The sequence below is a fragment of the Homalodisca vitripennis genome, chromosome 6, assembly GCF_021130785.1.
Source record: "Homalodisca vitripennis isolate AUS2020 chromosome 6, UT_GWSS_2.1, whole genome shotgun sequence".
NCBI classification, from domain to species: domain Eukaryota; kingdom Metazoa; phylum Arthropoda; class Insecta; order Hemiptera; family Cicadellidae; genus Homalodisca; species Homalodisca vitripennis.
This window is the reverse complement of record NC_060212.1, coordinates 152104375-152126653: the sequence shown is the minus strand read 5'-3', so window position 1 is coordinate 152126653 and position 22279 is coordinate 152104375. Positions and strand designations below refer to the sequence as shown.

Below are 22279 nucleotides of genomic sequence, written 5' to 3'. Positions count from 1 at the left end.
TCCTCTAAACAGCCTTTCAAAAGGATTGATGAGATGTCATCCACCCCAGCTGATGTTTGGCTTTTGTTTGAGGTTAGAAATGGCTTCTTCTGTTTCTTTCAGGGTACAAGGCCATAGTGATATATCAGGTATATGATTCTGTAGCTTGTTGAGTTGTTTGCTTGTTTGTGTGAGTCCCAATTCTGTTAAGGTTTTGTCAGTTACTGTTGTAAAATAGAGATTAAGATTAAGGTGGTTTGCAACAAGTAGTGGGTCTGATTGGAGTTTCCCATCAATTTCTAGTTCTATGGAGTCTGAAGTCCTGTTGTCCTGGCATCTTTCATAATTTATCACTTGCCATAGGGCTTTTTGCTTATTACTAGATTGCTCAATGAAATGTGATGTAGCCTGTTTTCTGAGTTCCTTAAGCTGTAGATCATACGCCCTTTTTTTCAACAGTTTCAACTTTGTCTATGTCTCTTCCATGTAAATATTGTTTGTCCAAGGTCTTCAGATAGTCAGTTTTTAACCTATGAGATTCTTCGTTAAACACCTTTCTATGCTTTTGTTTCTTCTTTGCCCTTGTTTTTTATATGGATGTATAATTATAGTGTGAATTGGAAGTAAAAATATGGTTGTAAAACTTTCCTGGACTGGTATTTAATCATTGATATAAAAAAGTACTTGTTAAAACATTTTTCGATTATCAAGAAATCCTCAAAGAAAGACTTTCCTTTTTAGTTTCTAAGTTACGGCTACTGAAATCTCTGCCTAATTTTCTTTTTCTAATGAGCAGCAAGTGAGCTATTATAAAACAATGGCAATAAAGATCTGTTGTTGATGTTAATTTTTCACAATAATAATTTAAGTGTTCCCTTAATAAAAGATCAATTATATTATATATATATATATGAATCATTATATTTCTTGTTTTAAGCAATAAAGAGAACTGGTAATAGAATACTGTTTTATGCAATACTGAAGTAATTGTAAACTTTATTAATATTAATTAGTGAATTTTTGTTCATTATTAATTCATTTACAGTACATATCTGAATGAATTAGTTAATTACTTTTACACAGTAACAGGTTAATAAGAAAACTAAAGACTATCCAAATCTCAATTATGAACAAATTACTAATGAATAGCCAGATCTTTGTCATGGATTACTTAATTGATCCATAAGTAAAACTTTTAATAATCCCTAAATTACTGTAAAAACAATATAACTAATACATATGCATATGTTGTGACTTACCAATAGACCAAATCTCACCTTGTTTCGATCACCACCCAATCCCATAATTGGTGATACAATGAAGTAGACCTTTCCCATTTTTTTCAGAAGTGACATAACTAAGGTGAGGTCATCACCATCATCATTAGTTTTTGTATTAGCTAAGATAATAGGTAATAACAATACAACTATTAAGAGCGTATGACACATTTGTGAATATAATGTAAATTTTAGCAGGTGGTAAACATAAAGCATTATCTCAGCTCTTATACAAGAAACTTGTTTTATGTTAGACATCTTGAAATATGCGGGTAGAAAACACCCTCACTTCATGATCTTTCCCACTTTATGAAATGGAAGAGTAATGACAACCAGAAAAGTGGATGTGAGATAAAAATGTTTCATTGTTTCTCCTGCATAAATACAGTATCTTAGATAAAATCAAAATGTGTACATTATTTTATTATAGTAGAATAAAATGTTGACAAGTCTAAATTATCTCTCTAACACTTAATATGTCCAATTCAGGGGACAATCTTGTTGGGTTATATTTTTGAGGTTTTATTATTTTATAGTTCACAAGATAATGTATTTATTAGTGAAGATTTTGAATTTTTTTCCATTTCAACCGTTTAAAAAAATGAGAAAATAATTACTTAAAAAGAAAATATAAGCTGTCTAATGAATATCTCCTTTCGGTATTTTCTTATACTACATATTTTTACTATAGAAAAAAAAGGATTTAATTACATTATATAAAAGTCACCTTGAAATAACTCAGATTTATAAGTGTTTCATTGTCTTATAAGTATAGCAAATATAAATAATACGTAAGAATATCAGGAAACAACCTGGGTTAGGTTGAAAGATCCTTAATCTAAGGAGATAAAATTTTTACAAAGCATAAAGTAATTACTATTTCATCAATACTTGATTTTTACCAAAACTGCAATTTGAGTTTAGACAGTAAAAGTAACTCAATAACGTGTAAACAGTGTAAATGTTTCCATAAATTGTTGAATATTGATTTTGCTAATGGTTGTAAAATATTAGCATGATATTTAAGATATTATTGCAGTATTATTATTAAACTAAAGTTTCTTTTTAACAAAGGAAGGATTGTGAAGGTAATACGAAGTTCTCAGATATTTACATTGTTCCGACATTTGATATCTTGTTCAGTGATACAAGATATCAATAACACAAATCACCACCACTCAGTGTTACAAATTCTTTATGACAGCCAGAAAAAAGCACAAGATTTGCCTTAATTTTGTTATGAGCATTTACTATTTTTAATGAAATATTCTTTGACATTTAATCAGCATAATTTAATAGTAGTCCTGTATTTAGATTTAGATTTGGATCAAAAGACTTACACAGTAAGTGATTCAATCATCTCTTGGTTTTTAGATTGCTTGGATACACATGACTCTCGGAAGAACAATTCTGACTTCATATCCCGTTCCAAATCTTCCATTTGCTTCTTTAATTTTACATTCTCCAACTGAAATAATTTTTAAAACAATATCACAATTTAACAAATTTAAGAATAAAATAATGATCCAGTTAAAACATTCAAAATCAAAATCAAAATCACTTTATTGTCGTATAAATCTCATGATCATTGACAAAGTCATAAATACAGCACATTCTGGTAGCCAAGTCCAACATAGATAGTTAAAAGTTAAAAGTTTCAACACAGTTACATCAACAATATCAGCATTAATGCACTTAATGTAATTTAATAATAATTTACATTATTTGGCAATGCAAAGAACTATACAGTAAATAACAATGGTACCACTGTAGTTACATCGATGGATCTGTAATTGAAAACATAACATAATCTTATTAAAACAAAACAGACTTATTGGAGAAAAATTCCTCTACAGAGTAGAATGGGTTCTCCAAAAGCCATAAATAATATTTCTTTAAGAAAAGTGTTTGTCAAACTTTGGGATTAAATGTGACAGATGGTTATATACCTTCAGGGAAAGTACCTGATGACTCTTTAAAGTTTTACTTAATCTATTAAATTTTATTTTTGATAAATTCTTGCATCTTGTATTGTGTGAATGGGTATCACCAATGGGCTTTATTAAATTTGGATTTTGGAAAATATAATGAATTAAATCAAATAGATACAGGTTTATGACAGTTTGAATGTTTTAGTAATCTAAATAGCGGTTTACAGTGTTCTATGCTAGATGATTTGGATATAATTCTTATGGCCTTTTTTTTGGAGGATCAGTATGTCATTGATCTTACTACCATTGCCCCATGCAACCAGCCCATATCTAAGTATTGATTGAAAAAAATGCAAAGTAGGCGGTTTTTGACATAGTCGGTGCTAACAGAAAAAGGTTAGTCCGCCTAAGGAGGTAAACTACTCTTGACAATTTAGAAGAAATATACGTAATATGAGAGTCCCCAGTTCATGTTTCTATCAATGTATACTCCTAGGAATTTTACATTGTCTGAGAGACTAATGTTTAAGTTACGACTGTCAACTGTCCCTCGTACTGAAAATAATATTGTGCGTTTTTGATTCATTCAATAAGAAACCATTGCTCGTGAACCAATTTGAAGCATCTGAAATAGAATTTTTTGAAATTAAACTAAGTTCACTTTAAATCTTTGCTAATATTTAAAAATGTAGTGTCGTCTGCATAAAGGATGGTTGAAGCTGTAATTGAAGCAGGCAGATCATTTATACAAATTAAAAACAGCAAAGGTCCAAGTTACTGGATCCTTGCGGGACTCCGTACTTCACGATTACTTCATGAGACCAGCTTTCCTCAATGCAAACTTTTTGTTTTCTGTTATTAAGGTAAGACTTCAAAAAATAAAATCGGCATTTGACCAAAACCGTAATATGCCAACTTCCTTATAAGATCATTATGGTTTACACAATCAAAAAGCCCTGCTCAAGTCACACATAGTGGCTTGAGCAAAGGCCTTATCCTCCAAAGCCAGAGACACATCCCGCAACAATTTATCTAGAGCTTGAAAAGTGGAACAATTTTTCCTAAATCCAAATTGCACGGAGCTAAGAAGATTGTTAGTTTCGAGATAATTGCTAATTTGCTTATGCACTAGAGCCTCCAACAGTTTGCCAAGAATCGGAATAATGGATATTCGGGCGCGGTAGCTCTCTGGTTTATTTTTGAGGTCCTTTTATTATAGACCGGACAAACTCTTGAAATTTTCAGCTCCTCGGGAAAATAACTATCTTTTAGACAAAGGTTTAAAGCAATGTGTCAATGGAGATAAAATGTGAGGGGTTATTTGCTTTATCATATTATTAGACATACAATAAACGTCCACAGCTGTCAGAGTTTTTTCATATTTTTTGAACTGAATTTAGAATATGATCTGATGTTATTTTAGCCCACTGAAAAGACTGAGAGGGTTTATTGATATTACTTTTTATTAACAAATCACTTGCAGAAATTGTTGCATTGTCTAAAGTTGGCTTTAATATTGAGAACAGAGTCTATGAAATAGTGGTTGAAAACGTCAGGACTAATGCCAGGCTTATCATCACTGGCATTGGAAAAAACAGTTGTTGCTATTAATAAATTTTCCAGGCTGCCTTGCATTTATTTTTGCTTGTATTTATTAAAATGTTCATTTATGGCGTTGCTTTGCTAAGGCAATAGCTTGTCTGTAATTTTTTTTTAGATTTAAAAAAACTTTTGCCATAACTGGGTATCATCTTTTGCAACTTTATGAAGGTATATAAGATTACTTTTTTCATTTCAGACAAATCTGAGGTATACCACTCATTTCCTGATATATTATAATTTTTTCGATTGATTTTTTTAGTTTTTTTAAAAATAAAATAATACATTTATAATGGTTGAAAAAAAATTATTGAAAAATGTAACTGCATCACATTGTTTATGCTGGGTCATGAATTTATCCCAGTCATATGAGCTATGTTATTACAATACTATCTAATGATTTTTTAGGCAAAATAGTTTTAAAATTATTGACACTGTTATGAGGACCCACTGTTATATTTTAGGAATTTATTTATGTCTACTAGGATACCATTATGATCAGAATAGGGAAAATCCATAATTTTGCAGGAGACATGACTCGAAATATTTTTGTTATTTATAAAAACGTTATCCAGGCAATTTTTGCCCCTTGTGGCATTACGGTTCAGATAAAGGAAGTTGTGCTGTCTTAGAAGATTTTGTAGTGCAGAGGCAGGTCCATTTTTTAGTGGTTAAGTCAAATTTGTAATTTAAATCACCACCGACCACCACAGAGTAATCCCTCCAGTTAGAAAGAAAAAGTAGTAAGTTATCTAATGCATCCAAAAAGATATCGGAGTCACCATCTGGTGAATGATAGACAGCTACTACTATCATATTCAGTTCATCGATAAAAGTTGCAGAACTCTCAAAGTGTAATTCCGAGCAATATCTACTTATGTCACAAACTCTAGTCTGCAAAGAGTTATGGACAAACACCCACAGAACCCCCTCTAATATGGTTGGACCTATTGAAAGCTCCAGCACAATGGTACCCTGTTGGAAAAGAAAACAGTATATATCGTTATAACATAGCCAATGCTCAGTCAGACAAACAATATAAGCATTATTTAAATCAGATAGGAAACTATCCAAAATAGTTACCTTATTACTGAGACCTTGAATATTGAGGTAAAGTATTTTTACATTTTCACATTCCTTAGGAAATGAACTAATCTTAATATTCTTAGAGGGGACTACATTATTTTTTACTCGGTTTTTTCCCAAATCTAAAAAAACTAGATTGTGGCCTATTGTATTCTTCTTGGCTACCAATTGTCAGAATCATTACATGAGTCAACTAAACATTCAGATCTTAAACTATTATTTACAAGCAGGTCTTTCCTCGTTGAACCGTACAAACTTCTTTACTTTTATTTACATTAATTACAACTGGTGAAACACTGATACACATTCACTCATACTCTGCTTTAGTGCCTCACTGTATGTGAGGTCACCTGGAACCACTATAACTTTTGCACTTGTTTTCGAGGCTGCTACAGTTGTTTGAACATGAGCCAGAGGTGTTACATTTAGTGAAGAACGGTTGTGTTCCTTATCTTCTTGTTCAGCAGGTGCATGATCATTGGTTGTGCTGTTATATAAAAATAACTGATGAGGAAGAAGTTCTTGAGTTTCCATATATCAGATTATTCATTTGTACTAAGAAATTTTCATGAGACATACCATTTCTCAGGGTCCGATAAGACTCTCTTCAGGACATGAGACTATAGTGACTCTAAGCCCTGTTTTACGTTGAAATTTTTTTATGTTGCATATAAAGTGTGACAGATCTACTCTATCACGCACACAACCAATTGGGGAACATACCAAGTGATCCAGTTCCCTACTCTTGAAGTTCGCTTCCAAGTCAGAAAAGGCAGCATTGTAATCCTGTGCAGTTGCTTTGTTGTAGTACCTACTCTTGGTTATCAAACTATACACAGAAGCACCATTCGGACTATCCTGCAGAGCCAAATGTCTAGTGATGCAATGGGCAGTATTAGGTTTCCCAAACTGCTTTTTAAAGACGACTGCCACTCCAGCTGTCATGTGGCGCTTATCGTGGAAATCAGCAGAGATCTATGAGCGAACCCCCACTTTTTTCTTGTGTCTATAGTTTTTTAATAACATCTGCCATGTTTGAGTTAAGTATGTTTTATGGTTACGGTGTCATGTGAAGGATTTTCTAAGTTATTTACAGTGAGGCTGCCATCTCCAGATGCAACAGTTACGTGTTGTTTTGTAACTAGATTTTTAAATTGAACTAATTATCTTGAACGCTAACTTCTTTTTTCCCTTATAGTTTAAGTGCAGTCCATGCTTTGTAAAACAATGTCTTTCGAATAGTTCCAAGTCAATAAGATCTACATTGTTCATTCTGGAGACAAGCTCCCTTATGTAATTATTAGCAAGTGCTATGTCATAGTGAATGGCATCATTGGATTGCACATCAAAAACGAGGAGGAATGGTTGTGATACAGACTGGTCTCGACTGACTAAGAGCCAGTAACTTGATTTCCATTTCTTGATAGATGTCTTGGAGGGATCCAGTCCCCCCCGGTTATTAGTTCCTGCTAGGAGGAAAATGGGTCGTGCTGTGCCTTGCTAGCTTGATTATAGACATAAACTAATATCAGCTCCGGGTTTAAAACCAGCCCGTCCATGTAAACCTTTCCCTTTGCTACACAAACCAACAATTTCTGGTAGCCCTCTGCCCTGACTATCAGCATATAGTTCAACTTTCACTTGTTCTTGAAAAGGTTCATCAGAGACATGAAGTTGTCTTTTATTTTTACTTTTAAGTCTAGTTTTGTTTTTTTTCTTTTTTCCATTGTGTTTTTTAATTGTGGTTGCTCTAGATTTGAATGGGATAGCACATTATATCTATTAGACATGTTGAAGTCAAGAACTTCTGCAGGCAAATTCGTATGGTTTCACTTTCCTAGGATGTTTTTCTTTTTTCCATGCATCATAAAATATATCAACCTGCTATCACCATTGCCTTGGTTTTGTGATAACATACTGGCTTTTTGTGAATCAGAAGCTGGCAGTGGCTGAGACGGAAAGGGTTTGAACATCATATCAGAGGTTGTCTGTGGGTTTAATTGTAGGTTTGTATAATTGTGTAATAAATATGCCAGTTGTGCACGCTTTGTCATAATGTCCAGATTGTTTTATTGTGCATGGTAGTCTACCACATGACATATCTAAGCTATCCAGTTTATCGTCAATAGCTAACTGCAAAATTATATCAGTGAAAATTATCGTGTACACTCCACAATCAACCGGGTTTGGTTGTTGTGGGACTGCTACACTTTGAAAGGTCACTTCTGTTTCTACCCCAAGAAATTTATGTGTCTTATTGGCTATCATTTGAGCATGACTTTTATTGTAGATTTATTGTAGATTTGTAGATTATTATAATATAAATCAAAATTACTGACAATTAGAAAACTTTAATTGGCACATTATATACAAAAGTACAGGTGTTTTGTCAGGTTAATTAAAACTAATTAATCAAGGAACACATACTGCAAGAAAAAAACAGTTATTTTAACTCATATAGCATATTCTGAAATAAATTTAAGAAAATCCGTAAAATCATCAGAAAAGAAAGGAGAGTCTGGCCAATTACTGTTATTCATTAAGTGTTCAGGCCCATTTCTGATTTTACAGGTCGGGATCTAGTCATGATTTTAATCATTCTTACTCGTTGTAATATTCAATGCCACCTTATTATTGCTTCAGGTTACTCCCCCTATGATTAAATTTTAGGTCCACCTAAAAGGGAGTTGGAACAATATCGTACTATAGATAGAGGGAGCTGGACATGTATGGGGGAATAATAAAATTAATGCTAGAACCGTTAAGGTGTAAATAATTTAACCTACAATAAGTGTCTAGCGAAATAGTAAAATAAATACTATAAGCAAAGCAATTCTAGTTACCAAGTGATACGGACATTAAACAAGCTTGACACTCATACAATTCAGTTTTTGAGGTGGAAACTCATACTTTACTACGAGTTCTGCCCCCTCTGCCATGATCAGGGTATACAGTTTTATGAGCAGTTAAACCGAGTCTTCTTTGGCTCTTCACATGCATGTAAGGTTCAACCTAATGTTAATCTTGTACAAGAAACAACATATTGGGTCTGCACAATGGGGATATAGACTAGAGTTCGATCAAAAAAACCGGTTGTCTGTAAAGTCGGTTTACTGACGATAGTTGAACGTGACAACGTCACGAAATGGAAATCACAATGGAATTGATCAAGTTACATTTATTTGCACGCATAAATACAATTATGTCAATTGTTCATAAAATATCATAAATAAAATTTAAAATTTGGAAACATCATTAAAATTTTTGTAACTTTAGCTTTTAAAAAGCCTGCCTCAATGTGTTTGATATAGGAGAAAATTGTTCCCTTTGATGGCTGACTGGTCTAACCAGTCATTTCAGACACGCTGTTATGATATGTGGAAGATTTAACATTTATGCTTCAATTTTTTAAAATCATAGCTACGCTCGATAATTATTTCGATTGAATAGTAAAGCCATTGATTTTTTACTCATCGTGAAATAGTTCTGTTAACTTATTGTTATAGTTTTGTTAATTATAGCATAAACTACGATCGTTGCACTAGCGGACCTATTTATTTTAATGATGAAAGCACGAATATTCGACAATATATCACTGAACATATATTTAATATCGAAAGAATCATTAACTTTATCGCCACAATTATCGTTGCTATAAACAATTGACACCACATTCACTTTTCACTGCACTTCATACTTGACAAAAACATTTAAATGTATTAGTGTATAGCAGCTGTCCACGCGGACGCATCGCTCACTCAAGTAGGAGAGAGACAGATGTTCCGCGCTCGCGCTTGCACTTCAAGCCTTAAATGGAACGCCTCAGAGTGAGGTAACACTGCATGACATCATGTTTTTTGGTGTGTGCAGCCGGCTCCATCGAATTATAAGACGTTGTCGCGTAAAAAAAATCTGTCATCCTAATCCTAAAATAACTGCAGCACTACAGTGGCTGAGTAGATAATATACAGGAGTCTTTGATTTCAATTTGTTCTGATAACCTGTCCTTTGCACATAAACTGAAGTAGTGTAGACACATACGAGTCTTAAAGAATGTTTGAAAGGATTTCTGTCTCTCCACTGAAAGCTTTCAGGATGATGTTAAGCTATACGGTATTAGCTATAATGTTTGGAGGCAGAATGGATCCTTTTGTGGTGCTTAATAGGAGATAAAGATTCAGAGTAAAATGGTATGCACTCCTGATTAAGATAAACTTGGTGTGAGACAATATAAGTTCTGACAAAGCACATAACATTGCTGGTGATTGGGAGATGGCCAGAGACAGTCACTAAAAAGTATTGTATTGCAGTGGGATCCTTTTGTGACTTTTTAACTATGGGCTAAAAACCAAGGAGAAGGTTGTTTTTAATCTAAAATTAAAGATTCCTAATTAAAATGGAATACTTATCATCAATCATTAAGCCCTTACACTGACTTTAACATGGAGTTCAAGTTATAAATGGCCAGAAGGCCAGGGGGTGTTTTATACACTGATGGGGATTTGAGTATGCTTCCTTGCAGTACATAAGAGAAAGAATATCTTAGATGGAATCAACACTGGGTGGAATGATCGTTAAATCAATAATAAATGAACTTAATGAAATAATTCAATTTAAATAACCTTATCCAAGTTATGTATAAGTACTATCTTTTACCAAGTTTTGAATTGACTAAAATATTACTATAGTTATTGTGTAACAAGCCTATATTATACTCCATAAGATCATACATACATATATATATACATATATATATATATATATAAAACGTATATATAACAATTTAATATTATTTATAAGTTCTGAGGGCCGTGATTGGCAAAAATGCAAAATCTAACTGAAATTTTGTAATGAGTAATTGCAATAAGCAGATTTCTACAATATCTGCCTAAAATGACCTTTACACCTGACAACAATCTACACAATTATGCAGTACTCACATGCAGCTTAGTGGCTTGCTCTTTCATAACATCGATGGTGCGTGTGGCAGCCTCCAGGCTGAGCTTGTGGCGGACTGCCATATCTCGTGCACTGCTATGGCCTTCCTCACTCCGGTGGAGAGCCTTGTTTGTGAGTTCCAGCTGGGCACGCATGCTCTTTCCCTCTGCACGAAAGGTTTCAAGCTCAGCTCGTAGCTCCCGTTGAGTCAGAAGTTCCGCATCGTAACGCTGCTGGAGTTCCTCTACATCAGTCTGCGCATTGGAAAAAGTAAAACCTTATTAGAACCATATTTGTTTGTACATATGACTGGACTCTGATTAGACTAAAAAATTACAGAAATAAGTATAAAAGGAAGAAAGAATTAAACATCAAAGATCACGCATGTAATATTTTTAATACTTTAGTTATCAAGTTATCTGTGGTGGAGAGCATTGTATTCTTCCTACAGTACATAGTGTCTTATCCAGTTTGGTATAAACTGATGCTATTGATTAATACAGGGCTTCTACAATCTCTGAACACACCTTAATATTTTTAAACCTTAAAACCTTGTTCAATGTTGTATAGCTATGTTAACTACTTTTTTTATGGAATAACAATCACACAATAGTCAATATTCTTTATTAAACAATATAATTGAGAGATGTTACAGAGTCAATAGTATATCAGAATAGATGGATGTCTAGTTGTCAAACATTGTCATTCCATGAGTAGAATTCCCCAAGTGTGTAGAGGGCCTCGTTCTGTAGCCAATGGTGAAGGATTCTCCATGGTTTTTGAGTTGTCATCTTTCAGGTAGTCAGGCAATGGTGAAGGATTCTCCATGGTTTTTGAGTTGTCATCTTTCAGGTAGTCAGGCAGTTTGTTGGACCGCATAAGACGGATTTTTTTCCAAATAAGGCAGTTCAGTGAATAGGGAGTGTATAGTATACTTCTTATCTGATGAAGTGATGATGACTTTTTTTAGGAGGATCCTTGGTTTAGCAGTGCATAATGGTTTCCACAATGGAAGTCACTGTCAATAATTTTCAGTCTTTAAATTTGTTTCTGCAGCTCTCCCTCTCTCCCCCCCTCTTTCCTTTTGTTTGAGGGTTGAAATCTCCTCAGAGAAATTGATATGTTCTTCTTTCTTTTTGTCTCACCCAAGACTTTTTCTTGGGGCGTGTCCAGTCAAGTGCAAGTTGGATTGTTGCACTGAAGTGTAGGTAGGCTTCATCTACATCTTGTGAAGAAAGAACAAGATTTCAGGCTTATGTTGATAGTAAATGCTTTAGGGACAAAAGGTTGTTATGGGTAAGTTGTCTTTGTAAAATGTAGGATTTTCCCAGTCTCCTTAGGCATGTTCAGTGAAAAAAACTGTCCAGTGTGGTCCAAGAGTCCTGTCGTAGTAACCTCCACATTTATGCAATCCTCCAAATCTGAACATAAAATGTCAATTGAGGACCCCAAAGTCTCAGTAATTCTCGTTAGTGGAAGGTCAATTTAGTGGATGTCATATCCCTTTAGTAGTTCGTTTAGTGCTTTCCGATCTATTGAAAGCATATCTAAGTTCTCAATATTTATGTCACCCATTAAAAGTTTTCAAAGATTTTCAAGTTTGTCAAGGATTTCAGATAAGCATGGAGTGTAGTGATAAGGTAATAAGGACAACCTGGTGGTTGGTATACTCCCAATATGCATAAGTGCTTTTTCTCTGTCAGGTTTATTTTTAGGGCAGAGACTTCGCATGCCATCTCAATACTGTGTTCTTCTAGTCCCAGAATTTTTATTTTATAAGCACATTGGTTGTACTTGTATATAGTGATCCCTCCTTTAAGATGTTCATTCCTACCATATGTGCTGACTAGTATATAGTCTGCCAATTTGTCATGTTTTATTGTGCCTTCCTTTAGTCCATGCTCTATGTTTATTACAATATCTGGGTTTTTCCAGTGTAGCATATGTTCTAAACGTTCAATTTTGTTGGCTATTCTGTCCATGTTTGGTGGAAGAAAAGGAGATGTCCAGGCCTAGCTTCAGATTTGGCTATGGGTAGTGATTTTTTGGGTTTGCATTGTCTAAAAAAGGCTTGTGGGAGAGAGGTTTCTGTCTGATCCAATGTCTGGCAAGAATCTGGTGTGGTTGAGGGATCAATTAAATCCATGGTTAGAGTAGCAGCTATTGTATTTTTTTGTAGTTACAGTGTTTGCACATATTGTGGATGAAGAAATCTACGTCTTTTAGACAAAGTTCTCAACATTTTCTTGCTCGCCTTTGAGTTTTGTGTTTAAGGGTGGAACCCTTCATTATCCTCAGGTTTAACTTGTTAGACAGATTAAACTGGTGGGTTGGGATTGTGATTTCCAGTTTGAAAGTTAAAATTTATAATTTTCTGTAACATAACAACTGGTTCTATAGTTGTGCTAAAGTTTGTTTTAGCTTTGCGGACTTGAAGGGAGACACTAAACTTATCCTTCGAATTGCCCCTGTAAGTTTTCGTATTGCTTATCATTGGTATCAGAAGAAAGGAGGAGACGTATTTTTAGTGGTTTTAGTTCTGTCACTAGTTTCTTAGGCAGGGCTTTGGTTATGTTGACCGATAGGACAGTGGTAATTAAAAGTTATTCCCAGTTCTTGGACAGTAGCCAATATTTCAACTTACTGGGACTTCAGTTGGGTAAGCAATAATGTTGGGGACTCAATACTGGGAGGTTGTCATCACCCATTGTTCTGTGCTGATGTTATTGTTTTTGTTATTGTGTAGCCCTTCAGGCAGTAATGTTTTTACAGTTATCAGTCTGAGTTGAAATATCCTTGGAAACTTTTAAGCAAAGACTGTCAGTGCATTTATCAAAAGTGATAACGGTATATATTATTGAATTCTGTTTACCTCTTATTTGAGCAAGTTCCATTATTAGTACTGTAGAATTCAGTGGTAGTAAATAATCAGGTTAAGGTCTGAGTCTCTATGTCTGTGGTATGACAGAGCGCTGTTTGAATGGTCATACTTTGTTAGATCAATTTACAGTTGAGGCATGCAATGGTTTGTTTTAAATGTGTAACATTTTCAGTTAGTTAATTGATAAGTGCCTCTTGTTTTATGTCATGGTCTTCAACGATTTTTAACATTGTTTGTTTTTCTTTGTCAACCTGAGCTTGTTTCATTCAGCTGCACTAGAAGGGCTTCTATCTCTTTCTGTCAAGTCAAAGTCAAAGCAAACTTTATTCGTGAACATAGAGTACAGAATATGTGTCAATAGATAAAAGTAATTATAAATTAGGTTGACAAATCTCTCCAATTTGAAAATTCTTCAACGGAGTAGAATGTCTTGTCGGCCAGCCAGGTGGTGAGACGTGTCCTGAATGGGAATAGTCTCTTCTCTTCTTTGAGATGTCTTGGCAGTAGATTGAAAAATTTTGCTCCTGCATAGGAAGGTTTTTTGGCAAACATTGCAAGTCTGTGAGATTGAAGGTTGAAATTTACTGCGTTTCTGGTGTTGTGGGTATGGATGTCAATGAATCTTTCAGCATTGCTTGTGAGAATGTGATTGATGGACTGAAAGATAAACAAGGCAGTAACAGTTTGGATACCAAGGTCTTTAAAGGCACTTCTACAAGTGTCTCTTGGTCCCAAGCTTGCTAGCACTCTCACAGCCTTTTTCTGCATTATTAGGACTCTATTCAGATTTCCTGCAGTTGATCCACCCCAAACAAGCAGTCCATAATCTTATGTGGGATTCAAATAGTGAGAAATAAGCAACTTTAGCTGTTGCGAGGTTCTGTGACAGCTCTAATTCTTTTGAGCACATACAGGGCAGTACTCCAATTTGTTGCAGACCAAATCAACATGAGGTGTCCAAGATAGAGCACTGTCTACAATAATTCCCAAGTACTTAGTTTCTTCCTCCACCTCTAACATCGGGAGTCAGCATTTTCATTTTGTGCTCTACTAAACAGTACTTGCTTTGTTTTTTCCTTCGTTTAGTGCCAAGTTTGTTAACATGACAGTATTGTTTGGCTACATTTTAAAGCAATGAAGGCCCTACAGTCTAAATTATCAGGTTTGCTTTTCTGCAAACATCAAAGCAGTATCGTCTGCATACATTGTAGAAGAGGCATACTCACTGAGATGATTGGGTAAGTCATTAGTGAACAGTAATATAGAGTACTGGTCCAAGGACGGATCCTTGAGGAACCCCTCTACTGATAGGAAGTTGATCAGATCTTGCATGGTAAGTTGTGTTGTTCACTGTATATTTGATCTCAACCAATTGAGTTCTATTTTTCAAGTAGCTTGAAAACCACCTTTCTTCTGTATTTGTGAATTCCCAATGTTTTAAAGCTTTTTAATGAGCAAGTTATGTCCCAGACTGTCCAAATGCTTTAGAAAAATCTAAGAACAAAGCTGTGGTCAAGTTTCCTTCTTCCAACTGGTCTATTACACCTTCAACAAAACTTATGATGGCTGTAGTGGTGGATCTTCCAGGTAGGAAGCCGTGTTGGTGTTTCAGATAAGAGATTGTTAGAATAGAGGTGTCTCATCAATCTTGTTAAAACAAATTTTTTCAATTATTTTTAGAAATCGTAGGAATAAGAGATATCGGTCTATAATCACTTGCAACTTTGCATGTCTTTTGTTTATTTATCGGGATAACCTTAGCTACTTTAAGATCGTCTGGAAAAATGCCTTGTAAGAGAGAGACTTGTTAATTATGTTTGTCAATGGAAGCCTGATTTCTTCGACTATATATTTCAATACAGTGGATGATATATCGTCAATTCCAGCTGAGGGTTTTGATTTCAGTGAAAGAATTGTTTTTTTCAACCTCGGTTAGATTTGTCATTTCGAACTTAAAATCAGAACATTGTTGATTATGTCCATTTGGTTGTCAGTGAGGTCAATATTTTGACCGGCATTCTTTCAGTGTTTTTCCTCCGCTACAGTTGTGAAATAAGTATTTAGGTGTTCTGCTATTTGGAGTGGATTCTGAGTTTTTCTTTCCGTCAACTTCCAGTTCAATTGCTGATTCCGTGCATTTTTTTTGTCGTTCACTGTTTATGGTGTCCCAGATCGCTTTAGGCTTGTTATCAGCATTGTTAATAAAGTCGGCAGTTGCTTGTCTTCTACAAAATTTCAATCTCAATTTTCTGATATTTATATTAATCCTGATCCATCTATTCTGTCTTTGCCTCACTGTTAGCTAACTTGGCCTCCAGTATGGCAATCCGTCCTTTTCTTCTAGAAGAGCAGATCCTAGTGTAGCAGCAATATTAAACCTCTCTTCATCACTGGCAGTCATTTTCTATCTGGTGTTTTTCTAATTGTTAATGAGTAAATATCTTTTGGAGTGGGGGAGTTTATTGGCAGGTCACTTGTATATAATATTATGCTTTTGTTAAAGGCAATTGAGTTAAAGTCATCTTTGGCTTCTTTTAGAGATATATTACATTTTTATTTTTGTAACTATCGACTACTGAGATCCCATATTTGGGAATATTGTTGAGATAAGAATGTAGACTGGATTTTTTACTTCAGCGGTTGTACTTTCACCAAAACAAAGCTATCTTGTATGTAATTTGTTCATTGGTATGAGCTATTTCTGGTTTTTTTTTTTGTAGACCAGTGCTGAAGCCTTTTAACCTTACAATACCTATCCTGCCTGTTGAGAATTGAATTGAATCCACGTTAAAAGAATGTTCTTTTGAAGAGTTTAATCAATCTTAACTGTTTTTATCGCCCTTCAGATGTTACTAGGCAAACACAACATATATCTGTACAAAGTGTTGCATGTATAGAAAGTGAAGGCAACAGATATGGGTTACTGCAATGTAAAATGCTGTTTTTATAGCTTGGTTTGGCAGACTCCAAATTGTCAAAATAGGATTATTGTTATGAAAAATACTGTTTCTTTTTATAGCTTGGTTTGGCAAACTCCAAGTTGTCAAAGTAGGTTGTTGTCAAAATTGTAAATGGTGTTTCATTAAGTGACAATCAAATGCAAGCAATATCAACAATGAGAGGTGTGGTAATGCTGACATTGAATGTCTCAGGTCAGTGGCCTGGCACACGTCATATGGCCTGACACCTGTTACTCAGCACTGACATCATTTAGTTTTATTATCAATATCTTTATGGAGTGATTTAGTATATATTTTCTTAAAATGATGCAATATATCTTGTTTAATAAAATATAATACAGATGTTTAGGTTTTTTATAATAAGTTGATAACTAATTCTGAGAGTTGTGAAGTGCTGGCTAGTGATGAAACATGCCAGCTAAGTGGTGTCATATTTTGCAGGTCCTTTTGTGTTATTTAATATTAGGTAGACTTACAGTTTAATGTTGTCTTGGTGAATACTTTAGTAGAGTATTTGCTGGTGAACTCACTAAAAAAACTCCATTTATGAAAAAAAAACCCCTCTTAAATGAATGCGTGAATTGCATATCACGCTCTCTTCGAAACCCACCTGTGGTATGGGATTGTTGTTTGGGGTGGAACCACTATGTTAAACATTTAAGGTGTCTTAAAGCCATAAATGTTTTTTTTTGTAAGAACCATCAGAATACTGGGGACATTACCACCTAGAAAAACCTGTAGAGGAGCTTTCCATGAACTGAAAATTCTTACAGTCATCAACCTTTATATTCTGGAAACCGTCACCTATGTCTACATTAAAGCACCTGAAACTGCCCACAGCGGAGTACACTATCATCAGTACAACACCAGAAATGCAAGAAATATCTGCCTTCCAGTACACAGACTAGCATCCACTGGAGAAGAAACCGAGTTACACAAGAGCAAAACTTTGGAACATACTACCAGAGAAGTTAAAGACGACCAGCCACCTTCATTTAAGAAGACATCTAAAAACCTAGCTGCAAGAACGACCGTTTTATTCCTTGAATGAATTTTACAATTGGAGACAACCATGTTTATAAAGACAAAAAATTACATGTAATATTTTTACTTTAGTTCTATTACATTGTTTCACTATGTTATTATATCATTTTGACACCACTACTAGTCTTGGAAAATATATAAATAAAGAGATTTTGACTTTGAATTTACGAGGCGAGCACTTTACTTAGGTGTTAAGCATCCGCCATCTTATTTGATTCCCCCACACCTACACTGGGGAGATGGCACTTGGGGATGTTTCATGGAAATCTTAAATGTAATCCTATGTCAATATGCATATTATTGTAAACGTATTTATTATTAGAACATAATGCCACAAACCACTCTTCCAAAGTTTTATTTATTACAAAATTATGGCTGTTGCAATAATATAAATAATGACCCTTTAAATAGCCATCATTATGTATAAGAAAAATGTTTTAGTAATCACTTTGTGTAGTAAAAGCAATGATGAACTTCAAAAAGTATTAAAACTCTAAAAATTGAATTTTAATTCTTAAAAGAAATATATGGGTGTTATTCCCAAATATTTCTTTTAATAAAAAAGTTTTAATTAGTTTTAACACTTTTGACATTCATACTTTTAACACTTAAAAGTGTTCTATTTTCTGATAGTGACTCTTAAAACATTTTATCCTATACAAAGTGGTGACCATCTGTAAGTTCAATATTGATCTTATTTCAACAGCTATCTATCATATTTCAATAATTTTGTAATGAATAAAGCCTTTTGAAGTGTGATTTGAAGTATGTTCTAATAATAAATACCTTTCAAATGACATACATATTGGCCTAGGCTTGCATTTGAAGATTTTCATGACACCAACTACATTTCCTGTAAATCATGTCATGACAGATTTACATGAAAAGTAGTTAAGGTAACCATATTGACACTGTGCAGTTTGTAAATTTTATCAGTTATGTTTTAAAATGTATTAAGGTGTTTCCAGATATTATACAAATCCAGTATATACCCTATCTAGGTATGAATTAGGGTCTGTGACACTTTTCTCACCTTTCAAAGATAAAAAGATTTATTCACATATAAAACAACCAGTCATTATTTTCTTAAGAATGACTTATGATCTCCAATGAGGTGAATGGTTTTAATTATAATTTTATTGTGATTACAATGAACAACACTTAATCTCAGTCACTATAAGGTCTACGGTTTTAGTGTGTAATTCAAAACATGTACACTTAAATGTTTAAAGTAAAATCCACGTTATAACCAAATACTAAATTGTTTTTAGATTTTTAACTATAGAAGAGGTGAGTCTGAGCATCAACTACAAAGACAAGAAAGTGCTATAAATAATTAGCAAGATTTGTAAATAGTAATTAATTGGTTGATGTAACAAAAAAGAAGTCTCACTTCACTCCATCTCAGTTCACCAAATTTTAATGGGGAGGGGAGAGGGGAAGACTTTTAAGACACCCCAGTATATACTGTGGCATTTGTAAAGTATTATATAAAGTTTAGTTCACAAATTTATTAAAAAGACTGATACTTTTGATCATTTCTGATTAGGGCGAATGTCAGTTTCGTTATGTTTTATATTTTTTAAAACTTAATTTGTTACTGTCCATTTGTTTAGCTCCATTTCACATTCAACTCAGTTAAGTGTCAGATATCTTTCACTGTGACATACTTTACTCCTGGAACCTGGAGGACATGGACTGGAGGAAGGTGAAATGGAGCTAATCTCAACATTCACACAAGTTTTAAGGCTTCAACTAACCGTACTTGTATAACAGTCTAACAATTATACAATAACAGGGTGTACAATAACAGCCCATCAATTTTTCTAAGACTAAAATAATTTATTTAAGCAGGAAGCACTTATCAGCTGTTATGATCTAGTGGGGTGAACACCAGACTGTGATGTAAGCAGATAAGTGAAACAGCTGTTGTAATGTTTCAGCTCAGTTACATCAGATTACTGCACATAATTAGGATTATTGACATCGTCTACCAGTGTTCTTGAGTGATTATCAGAGCATAAATTTTGTTTCCTAATAGTAACTTTACATAATTATAGTAACATCTCTTTACCAAAATATTTAAAAAAATGTATTTATAATATTTTGTAATAACTGTTGGTTTTATAAACGTGTACGTATGCTCTAATACAAAATTCTTTAAACTTTAACTTACTTATTTACACCCAGTACCATTTATATCTGAGTTATTATTTAACCGCGCTATCATGTCTCCTTTATCTTAACCAATATCCTGTATCTTCTTCTATAGCTTTAGTTATTTTTTCTTGTAGGACAAGAAGCTGAGAAATTGCACTTAGTCTTAAAAGGACCTTTGTGCTTTGTATTTCTGGAGTAACAGGATATTTTGGATGGGTAATGTTGGTAGTAGAGGCCATCTCCTCTCGAGATCCATGACGAAGGATTTTGGGCAATAATCTAAGTCATATGTCCTTGGAAAATGGAGATGCCAGCTCTGTACCAGCCTCTCCATTTAAGGCAGGCAGAGGGGTAGCATGCCCTTATGCCTAGACTTGCAACAGACTTGTAACTTCAGTTACATCAATATCAGATTTTACTTGACTCCACCATTTCTATCTTGGCCTCCCTCGGAGCCGCCTTCCTTCAGGTTACTTTTATAAACTGTTTTAGTATACATTCGTCACCTTTTAGTAAGTCTTATGGCCCACCCTGTTTCTTAGTTTGTGGTCAACTTTCAAATTCGGATAACTATACCTACTTTTTGATACAAGAGTAGACATCAAGATTTAGCTTTGGTGTTAATTTGTGATTTAAACTTAACTATTGTTAATGTTATGATTCAATTTGGTTTTAGTTAAATAAACGTGATATAAACTGTATTTGTTGCAGAAGATTTTAATTATCCCAGTATAAACTTTCTGGTGCTTGGTGGTAGAGTGGTTTTACTGCACACTTTATACACGCTGACTCTCCACTTGCTCTCTTTACTAGTTCAAAAGTATCATAAAACAACCATTTTAAGATCTAATATTTCAACAATTTCCTGGGGGAGGGCAGCTCCTGAGCACCGCTGCTCATTTGGAGGTGTTCCCATACCTCCAACTCCACGGTGTTCCCAACACCCCTCTAGAAAAACTTCTGGGTGCGCCACTGTGTCTGTATATAGTTTTTCATTGTAGTATGTCAGTAATCTTTAGAGGAAAATTGTTTGCACAACTTTGAAAAAAATGTATATGAAGGAAATTGGTCTATACTTGCTGGCTGTTGCTGGTAATACTTTTTTGAGTTTGGATATACCTTCAAAATTTTCATTTCTAGAAGGAAATGTCCTTGATCAAATGATTTATTATTGTCATAACATAACAGCAGTAAAATCAGAGCAATTAACTGTCCAAACAATTTAGGAAAGACCCTCCTAATTTAATTAGCAATCTGAATTTGCAAAATGATTAGTGGCGAGTTGGAGGAGTTAACTTCTAACTAAGAATGTAATCTCTCACAAAGGACAAAGCAGACCTCAAGTTACTCTCATGCGGGCGAGAATAATCTGAAAGTAGATATTAAATAAGGAAAACAAGCTGGAGAAGGCAGCTATGTCCTAATTAAGCAACTACAACATTTTAACCTTTACAGATTCACAAATTGGTTTCATGATTATTGTCACCTCAACCCATTGTAATGTTTCATTCCAAGAGAGGGTGGTCTCTCCTTTACATTATCTTTACTCTTCTATTTTTCCTGTGGCTGGATAATAACTATGTCACGGACTTTTCTTGAATGTAAACATTATGTGAAATAAAAACAATATTTAATATAATTTTAAAACAAACTTTAACATTTATTTTGTTCTAATTTAGAATTTTTAGGCTAGAGATCGAAAAGAAAAGAACGGTAAACAAGTATTTATGGAATGAACTCGGGAAGCCTTCATTAAATTTCATAGCAATTGATTCCTTACAAATAGTTGCGCAGTTCTTCTTAACTCACTTCTTATTGGAGTATAATATGTCATTTATGTATAAAAAGTTAGGATTCAAAACAGTGATCAATAAATTTTAATGAGATTTTGACTAAATTTATATATAGTAATGAAATTTTCTAAAACAAAACAAAAAATAATAAAACAATCATGGACAACAATTTCAAACAACAAAATTTCTATAATCAACTAACGTTCCTCTTATCATTTCCTCTATTCATGGGTAATCAATCTCAAGTAGTAAGAACCAATAACAAATGTACACTTAATTATATGACAGAGGCATCAGCATACTTACTCTTTTCTGACGTAGTTCAAGAAGTAACTCATTCAGATTCTTTTCTAGATTTGCCATTTACGTTCCAATTTCTGTTGAAAAAATAACAATACTAGTTACTATAAATGGTCACTGTACTTATTAGTTACAAGATTAAATTGTATGATGCAACATGAATGAATTAAATGATTAGAGAAGAAAATAAAGTAAAATTATCACATTCACCTCATGCGCACTGAAAAAGAATGCAATGAAAATGGAAAGAATGTGAAAATCACAGGGGTATAAGATTTTTGGCAACTGTATACATATATTCACATTATCAGTCTTATTCATTTTATTTTAT

The 22279-nt window shown here is 33.9% G+C and overlaps 1 protein-coding gene across 1 annotated transcript in view; it reads right to left on the bottom strand.

Moving 5' to 3' along the window:
* LOC124365023 (golgin subfamily A member 5-like) overlaps positions 1-22028 on the bottom strand; it is a 43975-nt gene extending 21947 nt beyond the window's left edge. Inside the window, exons 1-3 of the mRNA XM_046820909.1 lie at positions 21955-22028; positions 10813-11064; positions 2597-2724 (exon numbers count right to left, since the gene is read on the bottom strand). Coding sequence (XP_046676865.1) covers positions 2597-2724; positions 10813-11064; positions 21955-22011 — 437 coding nt within the window. The 5' untranslated portion in view covers positions 22012-22028. The remainder of the gene's footprint in view (positions 1-2596; positions 2725-10812; positions 11065-21954) is intronic.
* Positions 22029-22279: the final 251 nt, after the last annotated feature.